The sequence below is a fragment of the Heteronotia binoei genome, chromosome 21, assembly GCF_032191835.1.
Source record: "Heteronotia binoei isolate CCM8104 ecotype False Entrance Well chromosome 21, APGP_CSIRO_Hbin_v1, whole genome shotgun sequence".
Taxonomy (NCBI): Eukaryota; Metazoa; Chordata; class Lepidosauria; order Squamata; family Gekkonidae; genus Heteronotia; species Heteronotia binoei.
Genome location: NC_083243.1, coordinates 93,986,552 through 94,007,955, shown reverse-complemented (window position 1 = coordinate 94,007,955; position 21,404 = coordinate 93,986,552). Strand labels below are relative to the sequence as shown.

At 44.0% G+C, this 21,404-nt stretch overlaps 1 protein-coding gene across 1 annotated transcript; it reads right to left on the bottom strand.

Moving 5' to 3' along the window:
* Nucleotides 1-195: 195 nt before the first annotated feature.
* PSMC3 (proteasome 26S subunit, ATPase 3) lies at nucleotides 196-13,833 on the bottom strand. The gene is made up of 12 exons (XM_060261067.1): nucleotides 13,441-13,833; nucleotides 13,170-13,250; nucleotides 11,748-11,873; nucleotides 10,967-11,071; nucleotides 9,801-9,863; nucleotides 8,180-8,317; nucleotides 7,861-8,004; nucleotides 3,619-3,767; nucleotides 1,492-1,588; nucleotides 1,197-1,342; nucleotides 598-679; nucleotides 196-416 (listed from the first exon to the last, which is right to left on the bottom strand). The coding sequence occupies exons 1-12, from the start codon at nucleotides 13,465-13,467 to the stop codon at nucleotides 306-308; spliced, it is 1,269 nt and encodes a 422-aa protein (XP_060117050.1). The 5' UTR covers nucleotides 13,468-13,833; the 3' UTR covers nucleotides 196-305.
* Between the last annotated feature and the right edge of the window lie 7,571 nt (nucleotides 13,834-21,404).

The window sequence follows — 21,404 nt, the reverse complement described above, 5'->3', positions numbered from 1 at the left end:
ATGTAGTGCAAAAAGGTGGAGGGGGTGGTATTGGAGGGTACAGGTAGGTATCATTAACCTCACACGCAGCTTTTTTTTGCCCACTGCAGCATTTTACAGTAGTGACATGAGATATGCACCACATGTGCATTAGGGCATCATCCTAGGGAGCTCACTCTCCTTTCCTCATCTGTAGCCATATACCAGTTGCCTTACTCAAAGCAAAAGATTTATTTTTTCCCATCAAGTAAAATAAAACAACAGTTCAGTTCCAGCTGTTTTGATTTCAGCCTCTCTACCCAGGCCTTCATATTCAGCTTGAGGTATCAGGCGTAGTACTGAAGATTGGCTTTCTTCTTGGCTTGAACCTCCAGGATTCCTTCCATGTAATCTTCATGGGTGAGCTCTGTAGCTCCATGTCGGAGTGCAATCATCCCCTGCCCCAACGAGAAAACAAAAGTCCAGGAAGTGAGACTCAACTACATATCGCACAACCTGGCATGGACACACTGCATTTACCATGCATCTCCCCCCAGTTCAGCATTTGCTAATGGAACTAATTCCTTCCAGTTCTTAATGGAAACATAACATGGAAGGAACTTTGCCAAACCTACTTACCGCTTCTACGCATACAGCCTTGCATTGTGCACCATTGAAGTCATCTGTGCAACGAGCCAGTTCTTCATAATTCACATCAGGGCTGCAGAGAAGAATGATATTGACATCTTTCCACTGAGAAGGAACAAGTACACTGAGAGCTATAAAGCCACGGTTGAAAGGGCCTGTGCTCAAATAAAATTTGAATTCTGCAATTTCTATAATTATGTATATTTGCCCAATATCCATAATTTGTTTTGCAGGATTTATTTGTATTGCTAATGAGATAGGACAAGAAGGGCAACAAAGCAATAACCTCAACCACTGGAATCTTATTGCAGCCATCAGTTTGGCTTCAGCAAGTGCTCCACACATATTTAGATAGATCTTCTCAGACATAATAGCTAGGCTTGAGTGGTGGGGTGAACAGAATGAAAGCGAAGATTCTCAGAAAGCCCAGTTGCATGACTAATTCCCCATTCCATCCTATCAGTCATAGCACACACTCAACCATACCTAAAGTTCACTATCAATACTGAAAGAAAAACAACATGTGGCCTATAATACAAGACCATTTTCACTGCAAATAAATTGGCTTCCTTCCTTTTCAGCATCAATACCTGACATTCATCTTGCGTGAATGGATCTGCATTATCCTGGCTCTGGCTTCCTCATTGGGCATTGGGAACTCAATCTTTCGATCTAAACGGCCTGATCGAAGTAGAGCAGGGTCCAGGATATCCACACGATTAGTTGCAGCAATCACCTAGACAAAAGAGATTACTAACAGAGGATTCTATATGCAAGTTGCAGCTGAATCTACGAAGACCTCTTATCATGAGTGAAATTTCTACGTTATTATGCAGGATGCATCTGTAGTGTCCCTTTTTGTGCTCCTTACCAAGAGAAAATTACCTTGACTTGAGTGTTGGGTTGAAATCCATCAAGTTGGTTCAGCAACTCTAACATGGTCCTCTGAACTTCCCGATCACCAGCTTTCTCACTGTCAAATCTGAAAACAATCAGAGGGGAGAGTCAACTTTCTTATCCCAAATGATGTCCTGAAAAACAAAACAAAAACACATTAATTTCACCTTTGACATAAATGTATAAATCCAATTCAAACATTACCATGGTGGCACCGGTAGGCAGGCAAAAACCCTTCTTTGTGCTTCCATATCACTATAGAAAGTCAAGGCATCCAGAGGGCGTAGTGGTGTCATCACAAAGACACCATTCCTTTCCAAGCCACTAACAGTGGACTGAGGAAGGTGGCTGTATGAAGCCAACACAGAAAATAACGTGGTTAGGGTAATTTTATGTAAGTCAACCTTCCATGTACTGCTGTGGCTATGTGAAGCCAGATAAATGGGACAGCAGGGTTTTTTAAAATTACCTGGCCATACAAGGCTACAAAAATCTGATCACCTACTTGCCAAATTGTATGGTTGTGGTGTCACCACAAATATACTATTACTTTAAAACTATGTTTAGCAACCAGAAAAAAATGTTCCTCTATTTCTCTTTCCCTAATGTTGAGGGTGGGAATAGTATGAAAGTCTGAACATCTAGGCTGTAGAGTTTGATACTGCTATGGAAGGCTGTGAGTGTGCATAAGCAGTTGCTCTAAGTTACTCCTGACCTGTTTTGCAAACTGGAGAGGTGTAAGATGCTAGACTGCTAGCTGAGTAAGAGTTATTCTTGCAAGCCCAGTACACAGGAGGCTTCCTTATACTGAATCAGACCTCTTTGTGTCAGTCAAAATCAGTACTGTTTAACTCAGACCAGTGGTGGCTCTCCAGGGTCCCAGAGATAGGTCTTTTCCAACTCATTGCCTGGTCCTTTAAGCTAAAGATGCCAGAGATAAAATCTGGGACCTTCTACATGCCAAGTAGATACTCAGTAACAGCTTGCTAAAGGAGAAAAGAATATGGCTATACAGAGGCATCAACTATCACCAAACACAGACAAATAAAAAGTAGTTCCTAATCTTGCATGACTAATAATATTAAAGTTTGCACAAATAAAAATAACTCTCAAATTAATCTAAAAACTTACCTTGATGCACACAGCTGTAGTAATATGGAAATCATGATAATTCTTATTATGTAATTTCTCTTCTGGTCTGAAATCATTCACTATAAGCACATACGGCCGGGGCTGCGCTGGCTGCACTGGCTGCCAGTGGTGTACCGAGTTTACAAAGTGCTGGTATTACCTTTAAAGCCCTATATGGCCAAGGACCTGCCTACTTGAGGGACCGTCTCTCCCCATACGAACCCCAGAGAGCGCTGAGGTCAGCTGGAAAGAACCAGCTGAATATCCCTGGGCCAAGGGAGGCCAGATTGAAGACTACTCGGGACCAGGCCTTCTCTATTGCAGCTCCACTACTGTGGAACCAACTCCCGGAAGAGGTGCAGGCCCTGCGGTGTTTGGACTAATTCCGCAGGGCCTGCAAGACCTTCCTCTTTAAAATGGCCTTCACTTAACGCTGAGCCAAGATAGATTCACTGGAAATGTTTTAGCCATTGAATTTTATAGAAGATCTGAGTTATAGCACCATAATGTTAATTTTAATAAGTTGATTTAACGATGGTTTTATCTAATTGTAATTATTGCGTATTATGGTTTTACTGTACATTGTATTTATATGTTGTGAGCCACCCTGAGCCTGTCTCGGCGGGGAGGGCGGGATATAAATAAAAAGTATTATTATTATTATACACTTTAAAGGTTTATACTTGCTACTGATGCCAGGAGAGATGATTTCAAGTGAAACTGTATCAGATTGCAAGAAGAGTCCCTGTTATTATCATCCACTTCAGTCATGAGAGGTAATGAAGATTCAGATAATCTTCTAAAGTAGTCTTATGGCATGCACTTGTACTGAACTACAAAAAAACTTCTTTCCTCTTTTGCACATAGTGTGCCCTTGAAGAATCACAGAGCTCTAAATGCTAAAGAACTTTCCTGGAAATTTCCTATGTTTGACATGGAAAACAGATCCAAGTATTTAGCTCAGCTTCTACAGAAAAGTCTCACCTCTTTGTGCCAATGGCATCTAGTTCATCAATAAAGATGATAGAAGGTGCCTTCTCCTTGGCTAGTGCAAAGGCATCTCGCACCAATTTGGCACCATCACCAATGAACATCTGAACCAACTGCGGACCAGCCAGCTTCAAGAATGTAGCCTAAAAGGCAGATAGATGAAAAGGCACATGCAGGGTTGTGAGTGTTCTAAGTAACTCTGATATCCTAGCAAACAAAGTAAGCAATAAATCCAGATTCTTCATCCTAGGAGTCTCCATTTACATAAGGTAAAAATAGAGCAGATTTTTTAGACTTCTATCCTATTTTTCAGCTTCAAGTTGGTTCCTAAAGCAGGCCACAGAAATCAAGATCTAATACATAATCAATTACTACTGGGGAGAAGGATCCCACCCAATCTGTAAATATTTGGGCACTGTGGATAGATGCCTATCTTCTTCCTTGCTGTTTGCTGAGTCCATCAGTGGGAAGTGCAACCACAGGGAGTGAAGTGAAGCTCTCTTCTGGATCCAGCCACAAGGGAGGGATACCTATTTGCTGCTTTCAGTAGAAGCTTAAAAACACTACCTCAGGAATTAAAAATATGCAGATGGAGTATTAAAGCATTTAGATTTCTGCATGTAGTACTCAGTTATGAAGTACCCTAATAGAATGGGGCTAGATGCTGCTAACACTTATGACAACAAGTGCCACACCAGGGATCCCAGTAATCGGGGGATGAGGGAGGTACAGTGGTGGGAGAAGGTACTGGAAGAGAAGGACACAGAGATTCAGTTACACTTAGTCTCCTTCAAACCATCCCATCCTGAGATTTGTTGGTGTGGGGGCTTGGAAACTTAACTGTTCTCTGACACCAATGTTATGTAACACCAGGTCCATCAATAATAAGACCACAAGACTGCAACAGTCTTGCAGTGCAAGTAGTGGACCTGGTGTGCATGACCAAGACTTGGGTAAGAGAAGGTGAAACAGTTGCCTTGAAAGAACAGCCCCTTCCCCCTGATTCTTGGTCCTTCAATCCTGGACTAATGGTCGGGGGGGGGGGGAGGGGTGGCACTACTCATCCAAGAGTCCTTCTCCTTCAGGGCACTCCTTGTCCCAAAGATCTACAGTAGTGAATATGTAGGCTTGATATGGGATACTAAGGAGAATTTGGCTGCCTGGCTGGTGTACCATCTGCCTAGTGCAACAGCAGACAACCTATTGAGCCTGCTGGAGGCAGTAGCAGGCAGGGCCCTGGAGTTCCCAAGACTGATAGTGTTGGGAGACTTCAATGTTTGTGTCGATCCTGCCGCCTCCTTGCAGGCTTCGGACCTGGTGTCCTCCATAGCAGCACTGGGACTCTCTCAAACTGTATCAGGTCCACCTACCAAGCAGACCACACACTGGATGATCTTTGGTATGGGGAAAGACACTGATCTGACTACTACTGATGTAATGCCATGGTCAGATCATTTTGTCCTGAAGGCCTGGCTAGGTACCTCAGTTGTCCACAGTCTGTGCTTTCCACTGGGTGCCCAGCTCTCCGCAATGACCTACCTGCCAATGTTAATATAGTATGTGAACTAAGGCCCCTTGGCTGTCTTTGGATTCTGTATTTAACACCTTCAGCCAACACTCCAGGGCTGATACTGACAAGATTCGAAGTGCTGCTAAACCTGCTCCTTAGACCCGTACCCGTCACAGCTGGTAAAAGCCAGTGGTAATAGAATACAGGATCCCATGATGGCCATCATCGATCTGTCCCTTACTTTGGGTGTCTGCCTAAAGGGATTAAAAAACACCATGGTGGTACTGCTCTTAAAGAAATCACCCCTGGATCCTACAAATCCTTCCAATTTTCCTTCCTACAGATCCTTCCCAGTTTCTGAGCAAAGTAATTGAGAGAACAGCAGCAGAGCAGCTCTAGAACTTCCTGGAAGATACATCGGCCCTAGATCCCTTCCGGTCCAACTTCTGCCTTGGCCATGGGACAATGACTGCACTGGTTGCCATTACAGACAATCTCCACAGGCAGCTGGGTCAAGGTGGGCCATTGCTGCTGTTACTGCTTGATCTTACAACAGTGTTCAAAGTGTTCAACATAGTTCGCCCTGATTTCTTGACCCACTGCCTTGCCAAAGTTGGAGTTAATGGGGTGGCCTTGGAATGGCTTACCTCCAAGGTTGGGGACAGAGGGTGGTACTAGTAGAGAGGGTATTGCCTCGATATCCCTTGGTATGTGGAGTCCCTCAGGGGGCAATCCTCTCCCCAGTGCTGTTCTACATCTACACATGCCCCCTCACCCAGATAATGTGCAGTTTCGGGCTGGGGTGCCATCAATATGCTGATGACACCCAGCTGTATCTGTTGATAGATGGTCAGCTGGACACTGCCCCTAAAAATATGGCCAAAGGTCTGGGGGTTGTGGTTGGTTGGTTTGTTGAAGCAAAGCTGGCTGAGACTGAATCCATCCAAGACAGAGGTTCTGTGGCTGAAGGGTGGGGAGTAGATTCAGGATTGCAGTGCCAACACCTAGCCCTAGATGGTGTGCCATTAACACTGACATCCTTCATTAAGAGCCAAGTCAAGCAACTGGCTCCCTTCTCATCTCACCTGGACCTAGCCACAGTAATCCATGCAGTGGTCATCTCTAGGCTGGACTACTGTAACTCACTCTGGAGAGCTATCCTTGAGACTGACCCAGAAACTACAAGTAGTCCAGAATGCAGTGGCACAGGTTCTCTCTGGAACCCCATTAACAGCACAGGCTCCAAGTTGAATATCAGATCAGGTTCAAGGTTGTGGTATTAACCTTTAAGGTCCCAAACCGTCTGGGACAAACATACCTTTGAAACCTCCTCTTCTGGTGAACCCCTCAAAGAGCATTGTGCTGAGCTGAGAAAAATTGTCTAGAGATCCCTGGCTCAAAAAATATCCAGCTGTCTCAACCAGAACCAGAGCTTTCTTCTCCCTGGTTCCAACCTAGTGGAAATTTCTGCCAAATGACATCTGTGCCCTGTAGGACAGTTCCGCATGGCTTGTAAGGCAGAGATGTTCTGCTAGGACTATGGTTCAGCACAGCAACAGTTTTTAATCAGCCTGGCCTCTTTCTGTTTACTCCCACTTTGGAGTAAGCAGTTAGATGCCACCTGAAATGGTTACAGAAACTGTTTTGCTGGTTTTAGCTATTTAAATTTTTTTTTAACTTTTCAAAAGTTTATTAACAATTCAAATTTGTACAATAATCAAAAGAGAAAGAACGGTGTCAAGAACTAAACAAAAAAAACAGGATGACATACTGCTGCAAATAAATACACTACAATAAAGAAATGCATATTTTAAAAGTGCTGATGCCAAACAGGAAATCAAACATATGAAAAAACAACCCTCTCCCCTCCCCCCACCAAAACAAACAAACAAACAAAAAAGTATTCCCAAAAGGGTTCCTTGTCTCAAGGTGTCAAACATATATTTCTGCATGGGAAAATAAAACTGAAAGAGAGATGAGGCTTATAGAAAAATGCAAGGAGGGTGAAAGAAAAAGCTTAGAATCAGAATTTGAACTCAAAAATTTCCACCCCTGAGCCAGAAAACAAAGACAACAATCAATATACATAAATATAAGAATTAGAAAAAGACTAAAGACATGCGGAAAGAATTATAGGGAGGGATTTCTTGAGAGTTAATATAGTCCAAAAAGGAAACCATTTAGCATAAAAATTAGATGAGTCGGTATTCTGCAAATTGGAGTGAATTTTTTTCTATTACAAAGTGATCCCATACTTTAGCGAACCATGTGGTCAGTGAGGGGCAGTTGACGCTTTCCAAAATGAGGCAATAGATGCTTTAGCAGCAACTAGCAGGCTGGTAATCAGATCTTGACGTGCTTTAGGGATGTCAAGAGTGTCCCATAAATTCAAAAATATCAGAGAAGGATTGAGAGGTATCCGATAGGAGGTGATAAGCTCAATATAGTGAAGACTGATGTTCCAAAAATTGATAATGGAAGGACATTCCCACCAACAGTGGGCGAAGGTACCTCTAAGGCCACACTTTTCCTTAGCTATTTAAATTTTATTATGATTGTAAATATGAACGTTGTACACTGCCCCGAGTCCCAAATATGAAGGGTGGCGGGGTTTGATCTAAAAATTGAATGAATAAATAATGCTTACTACTACACAACATTGCCTTTCTCCTCTACAACTGAAGTGGAGGGCAGATCCTTTAGGAAACTGATGGGGAGTAAATTACCTTTGTCTGTGCAGCACATGCTCTTGCTAAGAGGGTCTTCCCTGTTCCTGGAGGTCCATACATAAGAACCCCTTTAGGAGGCTGGATACCAAGGTTTTCAAATTTCTCTTTATGATTCATTGGCAGGACAATGGCTTCTACTAGCTGTTAATAAACAGAAAGAGAATTAAATCTGCCCTCAGCGCTGTCCCCTCAAGCACTGAATTCTACTGTGAGCAGTAGCAAAAAACCCAAAAAAGCCACCACACGCCTCAAAGCCCATACTCCACTTTGCATAGAACTAAATATTCTTTGCATGCAGTAGCCTCTCGGTTTTCACCTCTTGGATCTGCTTATCTAGTCCCCCAATGTCACTGTACTGTTCTGTAGGCCGCTCATCTACCTCCATGGCTTTCACACGTGAGTCATACTCTGTAGGCAAAGTCTCTAGAATCAGGTAAGAATCCTTGTTGACACCCTGTGAGTAAAAAGCCAAGAATTATCCTTCTTAATTCCTGTTAGTCAGGTCTTCTTCTGAGATTCACACATATGTTATGGCTATAAACCCTGCAAGAATTTGTGATCTGCAAAGCAGGACACATTGTGCAACACAGAAAGAACATGGATGGTGGGGACAGAATCAGTGTTTCTAGTGGCATGGGAGAAATGTAAACAATATGTAGACATATTGTTCCAGGATATTAGAAAACTTGCTGCCTTGGGTTCATTTTGAATCCAGTTTGGCACTGAGAAAGAAGAGATGGTCCATTTCTTATTTAAAAGGCAAGCAGTTACAAAATGGGAAAAGGGTGCAATAGTCACTGATTTCCATGAAAGGTACAGATTGTTCAACTGAACTGTAAGAATTATTAGTCTAACGCGTGAACTGAGAACAAGTTCTCTCTATATTTCTTACTAATTTACTATTTGAGCATGAAAAGAGTTCTATCACAGCATTCCTTAAACCAACACTAAGCAGTTATTCTGCGAAGTAATCCAGGTGTTTGCAAAAGTCTGGATTTCTTAAATATTTCAGTCAAAACTGAAAAGTTACTACAAGCTACGTCTCTGTACAGCCTTCACATATGCCCTGGTTGAATTGTAGGGGAAATTTACTAAGGATTTAGAATCACAGAATTGGAAGGGATCTCCAGGGTCATCTAGTCCAACCCCCTGCACAATGCAGGAAACTTCACAAATACCTCCCCCTAATTCACAGGATCTTTATTGCTGTCAGATGGCCATCTAGCCTCTGTTAACCTCCAAGGAAGGAGAGCCCACCACCTCCTGAGGAAGCATGTTCCACTGAGGAACTGCTCTGTCAGGAAGTTCTTCCTAATGTTGAGCTGGAAACTGATTTAATTTCAACCCACTGGTTCTGATCCTATCTTCTGGGACCACAGAAAACAATTCTGCACCATCCTCAATATGACAGCCCTTCAAGTACTTGAAGATGGTGATCATATCACCTCTCAGCCGCCTCCTCTTCAGGCTAAACAAGCCCAGCTCTTTCAACCTTTCTTCATAGAACTTGGTCTCCAGAGCCCTCACCATCTTTGTCACCCTCCTCTGGACCCGTTCTTAAAATGTGGTGCCCAAAACTGAACACAATACTCCAGGTGAGGTCTTACCAGAGCAGAGTAAAGCGATACCATCACTTCACGTGATCTGGACATTATACTTCTGTTGATACAGCCCAAAATTGCATTTGCCCTTTTAGCCACCACATCACACTGTTGACTCATGTTCAGCATATGATCCACTAAGATGTAATATAATGGTTGACAAGTACTTGAGGAACATAAGGGTTACTGGGGAATCTGCCACAGTTATTAAGATGCCCTGTGAATGCTTTTCATGGGAAACTGTCCTCAAAAGCATCCAGTGAGATGCACAGTTAGGAAACCAACCCAGTAAATACATGTCGCTGCTCATGCTGCTGTACAACAGAAACTGCTCACCACCAGATCTCCAGGCTTCAGCTTCTCTGCATCAACTAATCCAATCACAGGCAGAAAATAGGTCTATTGAAGAAAACAAAAATAAAATGTTAAAATTGGACATGGCCCATAAATGCTGTTCAGAAGCCAGTCATTTTGATCTAGGAGTATGATTCTTTCTTAGGAAGATGCCTTGGGCTCTAATCCTTGACAAAGTCTACAGGGTGAGGCAAAATGTCTCTGTCTTTAATGAGATTTCAGTGAATCAGGTGGAAAAGGGATGGACAGACCTTTGGGGAAAAGATCCATGATGTTTAGTTAAAATACTCTCAAGGTACCACATGCTTAGAAGAGCTGCTGCTAGCTGGGAGTAGAAAGTGCTATGCTAGATAACTGAAGGTCTTAACTCTATACAAAGCAGCATCACGTGTTTTCTTACAAATGACAGAAAGCTAGAACTAAAATTTATTCTCTGCCAGCGGAAGATTTCTTCTACTAACAGGGATGTGAGCCCATGTGCACACACATACAATTTTCACTAATTATACCCTCCCACAACTGAACCCAAATCTGTCCATCAGAGCTGATGAGATCAAAGATTTCAGGTTTTCACGGCTGGTAACATCATTAGGGTTTGTAGAATCTTTCGGGATCAAGTGCCGTGTTCTACTGGAGAAAGTTTTCCTTCCAGACGTTTCGTTCTCAGCTGCAGAGTAGTGGGTAGTGCCAATGTAGACTGCACCACAGGAGCAGGGTATTTTGTAGACTCCAGGGGTTGAAAGTGGATCAATGGGCACATCCACAAACCAATTGCCCTTTCATCACACCCCCTCCAGCCTACAAATAGCAGCTCTCCAGCAGCCCTGGCCCCACTCATTGCACAGCAGCCAAGAAGGTCTGAGCGCCTGCTCCGGCTGCAACGCCACTGAGGATGTTCTCCGCAGCTGAGAACGAAACGTCTGGAAGGAAAACTTTCTCCAGTAGAACACGGCACTTGATCCCGAAAGATTCTACAAACCCTAATGAGAGCTGATGAGAGTTTTCTGACTTCCCCCTAGGGCAGTACTGTGGGAGGGATGGAGATCTGCCATGCAAGGGGGGGGGGGAATACAAAAATGTCTGTGAGCAGAGCTCCACTTGCAGTACTTTGACTCCAACTCAATACTGTCTCTACATGCTGCTCTCACCTGACGAGTAGAAGTTTTGATGACAGCACACTTGCCCTTCCTTTGAGAATCCAGGTCAATGTTTGCTCCATCTTCTTCCTGGTCATTGGGGTCAACATCCAGCAGCTAGAGATACAAAGGGACTATTAGGAGGGTACTTGACCTAATCTCAAGCATGTAATATTTACAGAGGCCGCAAAGAAATTAAAGAGTACATCTATGAAGATAAGAACATAAGAGAAACCAGGCCAATGGCCCATCCAGTCCAACACTCTGCGTCACACAGCGGCCAAAAAACCCAGGAGGTCCATCAGTGGGGCCAGGACACTAGAAGTCCTCACACTGTTGTCTCTCCCAAGCACCAAGAATACACAACATCACTTGCCCCAGACAGAGGGTTCCAACAATATGCTGCAGCTAATAGCCACTGATGGACCTCTGCTCCATATATTTATCGATATTTATGGTACAGGAGCAGCAAGGTGACATAACACACACGGAATACCAGATAGCTAAAACTGATAGCACAAAAATTTAATGGCTCCAAAAACCTAAAATAAAAATACATGACCGGATGCATAACTACCTAAGTTTAGCAAAGTTGCTGTATCACACACCTTTGAACTAGACAGTATATTTTAGGATGTGATTCTCCTCTCTCTACACATAGTTTCTGTCCTTTTGACAATATTACTGTGAAACAATCACCAGTCTTTTTCACAAAATACCAATGGAATCTCTTATTTTGCAGTAAAAGTCATATGTGTTAACAGCTTCAATTTTATTAGCATTAAAAACTTACCTCTATGACATTGGAAACAAGGTAAGGCAAGGTTTTATTCACTTTTATCTTCTCACTGTTTTCTTTGATCTTATCTTTCATGGCCTGTAGCTCATGGGTCACTCTCAGCACCTCACTCTTCATGATCTGTAAAGAAGCCCATATCATAACTAAAGTAAGGACTTAATTGCTTTTAAAGCATTATCTAGTCAAGAAAAAGGAAGCAGATCAACCGAGAATTTAGAGCAGTAAACAATTTGTTTCAAAGGTTAGTATAGAGTAAATTAACTAACTTGGCTCCTAAAATGTAATTAAATGAACGCACTAAAACATCTGCCTTCTATGATTCACAGATTATAGATTAGCACACTAAAACAGGTCAGTTTTCCCCATCCAGAGTACTTTTTGAGGGTCAGGATTTTTGGGACAGGCTGTGGCTCTAAACATATTTTGTCCCTAAACATATTTTGGGACAGGCTGTGGCTCAGCAGAGCATCTGCTTTGCATATTAGATAGGAAGCTCCACTTCAAATGAGTGGGGCATACCAAAAACCAGAGATGGTCTAGACTGAGCTGTATTTTTGGGTGAACATAGGGTTGTCATTTCCAGATTAGGAAATACCTGGGAGATTTTAGGGCATAGCCTGTGAAGGGCGGGTTCTGGGAAGGGCAGAGATATCAATGAGATATAATGACCTTCCAAAGAGGTCGTTTGCTCCAGGTGAATGAATCACCTGGAAATCAGCTGCAATCCCAGATCTCCAGCACCCCTAGTTGATCACAGTGCTACTTTTAGACTATCTGACGGTGTGGATTAGAAATGAGCCCAGAACATGAGATGCATGTATGTAGACCAGGCCTCATTTTTGGGCAGGAGATCACAGGAGCGGAACTCTAGAGCTCTTTCTTACCCCCCCCCCCCCCAATACTTGCTTCTGGGCTCCATTGTTCAAACTCCCTGTGAGAATTTTCCTGAGCGCTAAGATCTGACAAACTTTCTAATATTTCCCCCCACAAAAAATGGGAAAATAACCAAAACATATAAAGCAGACAGATGGAAATCATCGTGCTACTGTGGCCACATAGGAGATAGTAATTTAAAAAGTATGATGGGGATTTTATCATGACAATTATAATTCAAGAACCATTTTAAAGCAGATGCTGAGTGAACTGATATAATTTAGTACACCTTCTGGTGACGTCAGGGGTGTGTGGCATATGCAAATGAGTTGTGCTAATGAGCGCCAGCACCTCTTTTTCTATGACATGACCCCTGATGTAGACAATGACAATAACATGTAACATGTACACGCAGCGCAGGATGGTGGAAAAGAGCAGAACTGGAAACGCCTGCCAGGGGAAAAGACCTTCATAACACAAAGTATATATGAAGGGAAGAATGCCAAATTAAAGCCTTCGGGCTATGCCAGCCCTCAACTGCACCTTGATCTCACTGTCCAGCAGGCGGGTCCGCTGCACGATCTCTTCCGTGGACATCTTCAAGACCTCTTCGCCAATTCCATCCTGTGGAGAAATACACCGTCATGGCAATAGGAGCGCGGACCCCGCTCTCTGACCCACTGGGACCTTTTTGAGGACCCATCAGACGGGCCGGAATGCAGTGTGTTTGTGTTGGGGGAAAGTAGAGAATTTGCTACTAATAGTGACACCCCAAGGAGCCCCTCACCCGTCCTCGGTTCCCCCTTTTTCTTACCTCCGCCTCATCCCAGACCGACGCCATTTTCCTCTCAGTAGCACAGGGAGAGAGACTGCGTGGTTGAAGCAGCCGATTCCACACCTACGAGAGAAATACCTCCAATGACTATTCTCGCCGTCACTCCCTACCGGGCTCTCGCTCGCACTCAGTCACCAGCTTTCTTCCCCCTCTTTCTCGTCAGTCAGGCGAACGACACTAAATCGTTGAAACTACTGATATAGTGAAATCACACTCTTTTTTTGGTTGAGTCATGTGACTACGCTCAAATACGCTGAATAATAGCTTTGTCTCGACGGTGAAGGTCCTGCCGCCATCTTAGAGTGGGGCAGGCGGGAAGCGCGAAAGGTTTGCAACTCATAGAGATAGAATAATGACACAGTCTTCTACCTTCCGGTTTGGGATACGTTTCCGCATTTACAGAAAGTACGCAGCACATTAGCGCGCAGGCGAGCGGGACTGAAAGGGCTCCATAACGTCGTGGTAGTGGCACTATAGCTAGAGTTGGCTTTGCTGCAACCAGGTCCGGGGTATATTCTGTACTGGAATGGCTGTGACACCTAGACGCTGCTAGCGAATAACAAGAACTGTATACTGTTTAATTACATTTTTAAACACCCATTTCGGATGTAATTTACATTTATTAAACCTCAAATTCACATCACCCCCTCCACCCGAGTGTTGCAAGAACATACGTGTTTCTAGGTTCTTTTGGTGTCAGGAGCAACATCACAGAGTCACGTCACCCACAGATAGTCTTTTACGAGCGGCTGATATTTTTAGCACTCTCAGCAGAAGCCAGAGAAACAGGCAATGTAGATTATGTAGTATTCTGTAACGCCTACGATTCGAAGAGCAGGAAAAAATGCTGCTTTTCAGGGCTTTTTTTAACGCAGGAACGCAGTTCCGGTTGGCTTTGTGTGAGGGGGTGTGGCCTAAAATACAAATGAGTTTCTGCAGGGCTTTTTCTACGAAAAAAGCCCTGCTTCTTTTGCTCCTAGATTTTATTACATGATATTTCAGTTGCTGTGATGGACGGCCTTTACAACAAGCTTCAAAACGCTGCACTATCAGTACCGGTAGGCGAAGAGTTAAATCTCAAGCATTGAGGGCTTTAAGTGACAGGTTATTCCAAGCACTGTGATTGGTCAGCTCCAGCTGAGGGCTGGGTGCTGAGAGGGAAATAGCAGTCTGACAGTTGCCTGATTTGAGAGAAGAGATATGATTAACTGTTGAAAATCTGCTCTGAGGGAGAATTTAGTTGAAGAACTGAACGAGTCTTAACCTGTACTGAAAGCACTTTTACACAGGCACAGGAACTCGGACTGAGATTTGGCAAGATTGTTGGGTAGTGAGATGGGCTTGCCATTCAGGCCAAAAGATATATTTTCTAGGGAAATAAGAAGAATCCCTGCCCACAGAGCTGGCCCTAGACTGTCTGGCATCCTAGGTAAGAGAGACTAACTTCTGGTGCCCCGCACTGATAATGTCACCAAGTCACACGGGGGGGGGGGGGTGTGTGCCCAATTCCGCATTCCCAGAAGGCCGTAGGCAATCAGTTGCCTTGTTTGCCTAGTAGCAGGGCCTACCCTGCTTGCCCAGTTAAACAGCTAGAGTTATCCCTGGAGCTGGAGATTCCTGGTTTGCTGTGAAATAAAACTGTTTAGGCACCTCAAGAATTAGAACTAGGGATTAAAAGGAAGGGAATTAGGTACTGAAAGAAGGTACTGGCCTCAAGGAAATAAGGAGAAAACAGGCAACTCTTAAGAAGCATTGATATGTTTGAAAAACACAAGGGAAAAGCCTTTCAATATTAAGATCTCAATAACTAAGAAAAAGAACTTCAATAACTCTCATTTGCCTGTATAAAGAATTACAGTCTGTACAAACCACTGATTTTTGCCTCAAAGTTAACTACTGATTACATTTGACCTTTCGCTGTCTTTTAAATCATTTGTTCGGTTTGACTTTTACATTGTCTCAAGTGCCATTTGAAGGGGTTAAACCCAAGAGGGCTCCTTATTCCCTCAGATTTCAGGGCTGGGCTAAAAGCCAAATCATATCTCTGTGACAGAGTGGGACAGAGAATCTTTTAAAGACAAAGAAGAAAACCACATTGCTTGGTGTAGCTCAGTCACAGAAGGGAACACAATTTTGGAGGGAAAATTTACCTCTGAGGGAGGGAATTGTGAGGGGCCATCATAATTGCATCACACTTTATCTACCACTGCAAATAAGATTCTCTTCTTTAAAACATCAAAGGCTCCTGAGTTCCATATCTTTAATAGATGCTTGATCTATTAGCTAGGTTTGCCTGCCTCCAAATGTGGCCAGGAGATCTCCCAGAATTACAATGATATCCAGACTACAGAGATCAGTTCCCATACAGAAAGTGGCTGTTTTATTGGGTGACTGGCTTGACATGACTCTTTCCCACTCCCTTCCCTGCTCTAGTCCAAGCTGTTCAACAAGCTTCTGTGAGTATCTCTGGAGCTTGCTCTTCCCTCCTTGAGGGCAGGGCAGCTGTTGATCCCAATAATCTTCAGATGGGCCTGCTTTGGGTTCAACATGGTGTCCTCCTTGCTACTGCAAAGATATTGATTACATTGCTTGGAAAAACACATCATCCTTATGTATTTTTGCATTATAGTATGTCGCAGAAGTGAGTACACCCCCTCACATTTTGTAAATATTTAAGTATCTTTTCATGTGATAACACTGAAGAAATGACACTTGGCTACAATGTAAAGTAGTGAGTCTACAGCTTGTATAACAGTGTAAATGTGCTGTTCCCTCAAAATTACGCAACACACAGCCATTAATGTCTAAACTGCTGGCAACAAAAGTGAGTATACCCCTAAGTGATAATGTCCAAATGGGGCCCAAAGTGTCAATATTTTGTGTGGCCACCATTATTTTCCAGCACTGCCTTAACCCTCTTGGGCATAGAGTTCACCAGAGCTTCACAGGTTGCCACTAGGGATGTGCAAAAAAAAAAAATAATTCGGAATTACACAGATTCAGAAGTATACGGGGGGGGGGGGGGGGATTCGGAATCCCGTATATTTCTAAATTCCGTAGTCGGAATAGCCGCATATACGGTAGATGCGCGGCTATTTCCGAATATACTGCCCCATAATACCCTATGGGCCATTGAAATCAATGGCAAATAGGGTATATTTTAAAGCCGCCTGGAGGGGAAGGGGTTTGAGGGAGAGCCCCCACATTTGCAGGGGACCTGCAGGGGACTCTCCCCTACAAACCCCCCAAGTCCCAAAAAGATTGGGCCAGGGGGTCCCATTCCAGGGGCACCCAAAGAGGGTGCCCCTATTCCACCATTATACCCTATGAGCCATTGAAATCAATGGCAACATAGGGCATAATTAGAGGCTACTGGGGGGCAGGGGGTTTGAGGGAGAGCCCCAAAAACTGCAGGGAACCCACAGGGGACTCTCCCCTACAAAACCCCCAAGTCCCAAAAAGATTGGGCCAGGGGGTCCCATTCCAGGGGCACCCAAAGAAGGTGCCCCTATTCCACCATTATACCATATAAGCCATTGAAATCAATGGCAACATAGGGCATAATTAGAGGCTACTGGGGGGGCAGGGGGTTTGAGCGAGAGCCCCAAAAACTGCAGGGAACTCTCCCCTACAAACCCCGCAAGTCCCAAAAAGATTGGGCCAGGGGGTCCCTGTCTTTGGGCTCCCCAAAAGGCCCATTGCCAACAATGATGGGGAAAGCCCAATTAGCCACTTCCTCCACTATAATTGCTGTGGCGAAAGTGGCTCTGGCCAGAGGGGGTTTGAGGGAGAAGCCCCAAAACTGCAGAGCAGCTTCAGGGGACTCCCCAGTATGCAACCCCCCTGGCCCAAAAGGACTGCACCCATCTGTGGGCACCCCAAAAGGAACACTGCTCCCAATTGTGAGAAAAAACCAATTAGAGCCACTTCCTCACTGTAATTGTCGTGGGAAAAGTGGCTCTGGGGAGCAGGAAGTTTTGAGGGTGAAGGGGTTTTTGGGGGGGGGGGAGGGGTTGGTAAAGTTCCTGTATTGTTAAAAGTTACGGTTTTTACTCTTTTAAAAGGATTCTGTGTTTGATTTGTTGCTGCTGTGTTCTACTGCTGTTGCTCCTTTTCTCTTCTGGTTCTTGGGGGTGTGTGTTGCTGTTTGGCCTAATTTTCATTGTTTAAAAGGCCACTTTTTAACAGTTGAGTTTCTTGGCCTTCTCCTGTTGTCCCTTTTCCTGGTTCTGGTTTGGGGGGAGGGAAGCTGGCACCTGGGTGAGAGACCCAGAACCAGCAGGCTTGTTGTGCTTCACCAGCTCTCCCTGTGTTGTTTGGGGCAGGGCTGGAGAGCTGGCATCTGCAGATTGTGTGTTCTGTGGCAGGGAAGCTGGCACCTGGGTGAGAGACCCAGAGCCACCATGCTTGTTGTGCTTGGCCAGCTCTCCCTGTGTTGTTTGGGACAGGGCTGGAGAGTTGGCATCTATAGATTGTGTGTTCTGTGGCAGGGAAGCTGGCACCTGGGTGAGACCCAGAACCAGCAGGCTTGTTGTGCTTGACCAACTCTGGTGAACTCTATGCCCAAGAGGGTTAAGGCAGTGCTGGAAAATAATGGTGGCCACACAAAATATTGACACTTTGGGCCCCATTTGGACATTATCACTTAGGGGTATACTCACTTTTGTTGTCAGCAGTTTAGACATTAATGGCTGTGTTGCGTAATTTTGAGAGGACAGCACATTTACACTGTTATACAAGCTGTAGACTCACTACTTTACTTTGTAGCCAAGTGTCATTTCTTCAGTGTTGTCACATGAAAAGATATACTTAAATATTTACAAAATGTGAGGGGGTGTACTCACTTCTGTGACATACTGTATCTTGTAGAGGTGAAAACCAATTAAAGACAAAGAAGGTATCCAGCTTAGCTTGCTTATTGGCTGGACGCCTACAAAAGTCAGAGAGATGATTTATTTTCCTAGACTTAATAAAACAAAGAGAGCCAGTGGCTGGTTAAAATAAAACTGCTTATTTGAGTTACTTAATTCTCAGAAACAATTAAAGGTGTGTAAACATTGTTATGTGAATTGTTCAATGTTGTTCTGTCCCACTGTGCAGCTGCATCACAACTAGAGTATCAAAGCTTTGGCAGGACAATTGTTGAGGGGAAGGATTACAGTGTAGTTCCAACAAGGTACAGTGGCTGGATTAGGATCTGGGAGACCCAGGTTTTTGAAGCCTCACTCTGCCATGTAAACTTGCTGGGTGACCATGGGGCAGTCTAGAGGAAGCTTCAATGCTATTTAAAGGCACACTAATGGATCCCAGATGGAATACATTTCCCAAGTTACAAAGTACTGCCAAGTCTAAAAGCATGCCTGCATGGTTAAACCACCCAAGAAAAGGAAGCCTTCAAAAAAGGTTTCTTTTCAAAAGTGGAAAGTTTGCCTCAATGAAGTGAACAGAAGGGAGCAGAAGGGAGCAAAAAAGCATAAGTTAGGCATAGAATCATAGAGTTGGTACAGCCAAGGTCATCTAGTCCAACCCCCTGCACAATGCAGGAAATTCACAATGCCTCCCCCCTAAATTCACAGGATCTTCATTGCTGTCAGATGGTCATCTAGCCTCTGTTTAAAAACCTTCAAGGAAGGAGAGCTCACCCCTCCTGATGGAAGTCTGTTCCACTGAGGAACCGCTCTGTCAGGAAGTTCTTCCTAATGTTGAACTGGAAACTCTTTTGATTTAATTTCAACCCACGGGTTCTGGTCCTACCTTCTGGGGCCACAGAAAACAATTCTGCCCCATCATCTATGTGACAGCTCTTCCAGTACTTGAAGATGGTGATCATATCACCTCTCAGCTGCCTTCTCTCGAGGCTAAACATGCCCAGCTTCTTCAACCTTTCTTCATAGGACTTGGTCTCCAGACCCTTCATCATCTTCACCACCCTCCTCTGGAACCGTTCCAACTTATCAATATCCTTAAAATGTGGTGCCCAAAACTGAATACAATACTCCAGATGAGGTCTTACCAGAACAGAATAAAGCAATGCCATCGCTTCACGTGATCTGGACGCTATACTTCTGTTAATACAGCCCAAAATTGTATTTGCCTTTTTAGCCATCACATCACACTGTTGACTCATGTTCAGCATATGGTCCACTAAGACTCCTAGATCCTTTTCGCACATACTACTGCCAAATAGTAGTACTGCATGTACAAAGAGAACTTAAGGAATGGATTGTTAAAAGCATCCAGACAAACAATACACATTTCTCTAAATATATGCAGAGAAAGAAACCAGCCAAAGAGGCAGTTAGGCCTTTGGGTGACCAAGGAATAAAGGGCTTGCTAGAAGAAGATGCTAAAGCAGATACACTAAATGAATTCTATGCATTTGTTTTCACTGTGGAAAGTGTAGGGCTTGTACCTAGATCAGAGCAACTGTTTTAAGGAATGGAATCTGAAGAACTGAGTCTAACTGAAGAGGAGACTACAAGTGACGGCAGGCATGAATCCATCTCGTGGCTGGTGTTGCCATTTTAAAAGCCTGATCTGGATCAGACATGTGACACAATGGCCCCTTGAGCTCATTTCCTCCTCATGTCTTCTCAAATGTAGAAATGCTATGGGGGGCTGTTTCTGCACCTGAAAATGTGTGTGTGTGTGTGTGGAAACAAGAACTTCTGAGGTCATTGAGCTGCATGACCAATCTGGACTGGGGCCTCACAGCAATTTTTAAAGAAATACAAATGCTTTTAAAATGGTGTTGGTAGTTTGTCCCTGAGGTTATGAGAGATGAAATTACAAATTGGAGAAATTAAAAACCACTAAGTCTCTGGATCCTCTTGATAGCATACATTCAAGAACTCTTAGGGAACGCAAATGTGAAATTGTTGTCCAGTTGGTATAACTTGTAACTACAGCCACTGTACTCGAGGCCTGTAGAGTAGCAAATGTTATACTGGTTTTTAACACGGAGTCCAGAAAGAAACCAGGGAATTACAGGTGAATTAGCCTAATGTCAGTCCCATGCAAATTAGCAGAATCTGTGTTATAGAATTATTAGGCACAGAGAGGACCAAAGGCTGCTGAGGAAAAATCAGAATGGTTTCTTTTGCAAAGGAAAGTCCTGCCTCACTAGCCTTTTGGATTTAGGGTTGCCCAGTTCCACTTGGCCTCCAGTAGGGGACTTTTTTTGTGCGCACATAGCGTGCAACACAATAACATCGTTGTTAGTGATGTCATCACGCTGGTGACATCGTGTGCTGGCTGCTCTAGGAGCTTCTGAGAAAACTGTGGTTTTCTTGGATGCTCTAGAAATTGGGGAGGAAAACTCAAGTTGGTGTGCTTCTAGACACAGGTCTCCTGTTTGATAAACAGGTGGCAGGGGTGGCCAGGAGTGCCTTTCATGAGCTTTGGCTGGTGGGCCAGTTGAGGTCCTTCCTGGATGGAAAAGTTCTAGCCACTGTGGTACAGCCACTGTGGTGCATGCCCTGATAACATCTAGATTAGATTACTGCAATACAGTCTATGTGGGGCTGCCTTTGAAGACTATTCTGAAACTGCAAATTGGTATAGAATGCTGTGGCCAGGTATTGGCAGGAGTGGATCATAGGGGATGTATCACTCCAGTCTTGTTCCATCTACACAGGCTTCCAATTTGCTTCCAGGCTCAATTCAAGGTGGTAGTGCTATCTTTAATGCTCTGTACAGCCTGGAACCAACATACCTTAAGGACTGCCTTCTCTCATATGAACCTACCAATTCACTCTGGTCATCCTCAGAGGCCTGGCTTCAGTTGTCCCTGCCATCTGACACTAGATGGGTGGTAGCCTGAGAAAGGGCTTTCATAATTGTGGTACCGAAACTTTGGAAATCCTCTCCAGGGAGGTTTGTCTGTCTCTATATTGTTTTTTCTGCCAGCAGAAGACCTCTGCTTTTCTTTTGATTAGGCCCCC

Bases quoted from the DNA above. Each gene is read 5' to 3' on its own strand.
- PSMC3 (XM_060261067.1), bottom strand. From the start codon at position 13,467: ATGGCGTCGGTCTGGGATGAGGCGGAG. The intron at 8,005-8,179 runs GTGAAAACCGAG...GTTTATTAACAG, and splicing joins TAGATAAGCAGATCCAAGAG to CTAGTAGAAGCCATTGTCCT. The intron at 1,343-1,491 runs GTAATTTTCTCT...TCTTTTGTCTAG, and splicing joins AACCCAACACTCAAGTCAAG to GTGATTGCTGCAACTAATCG.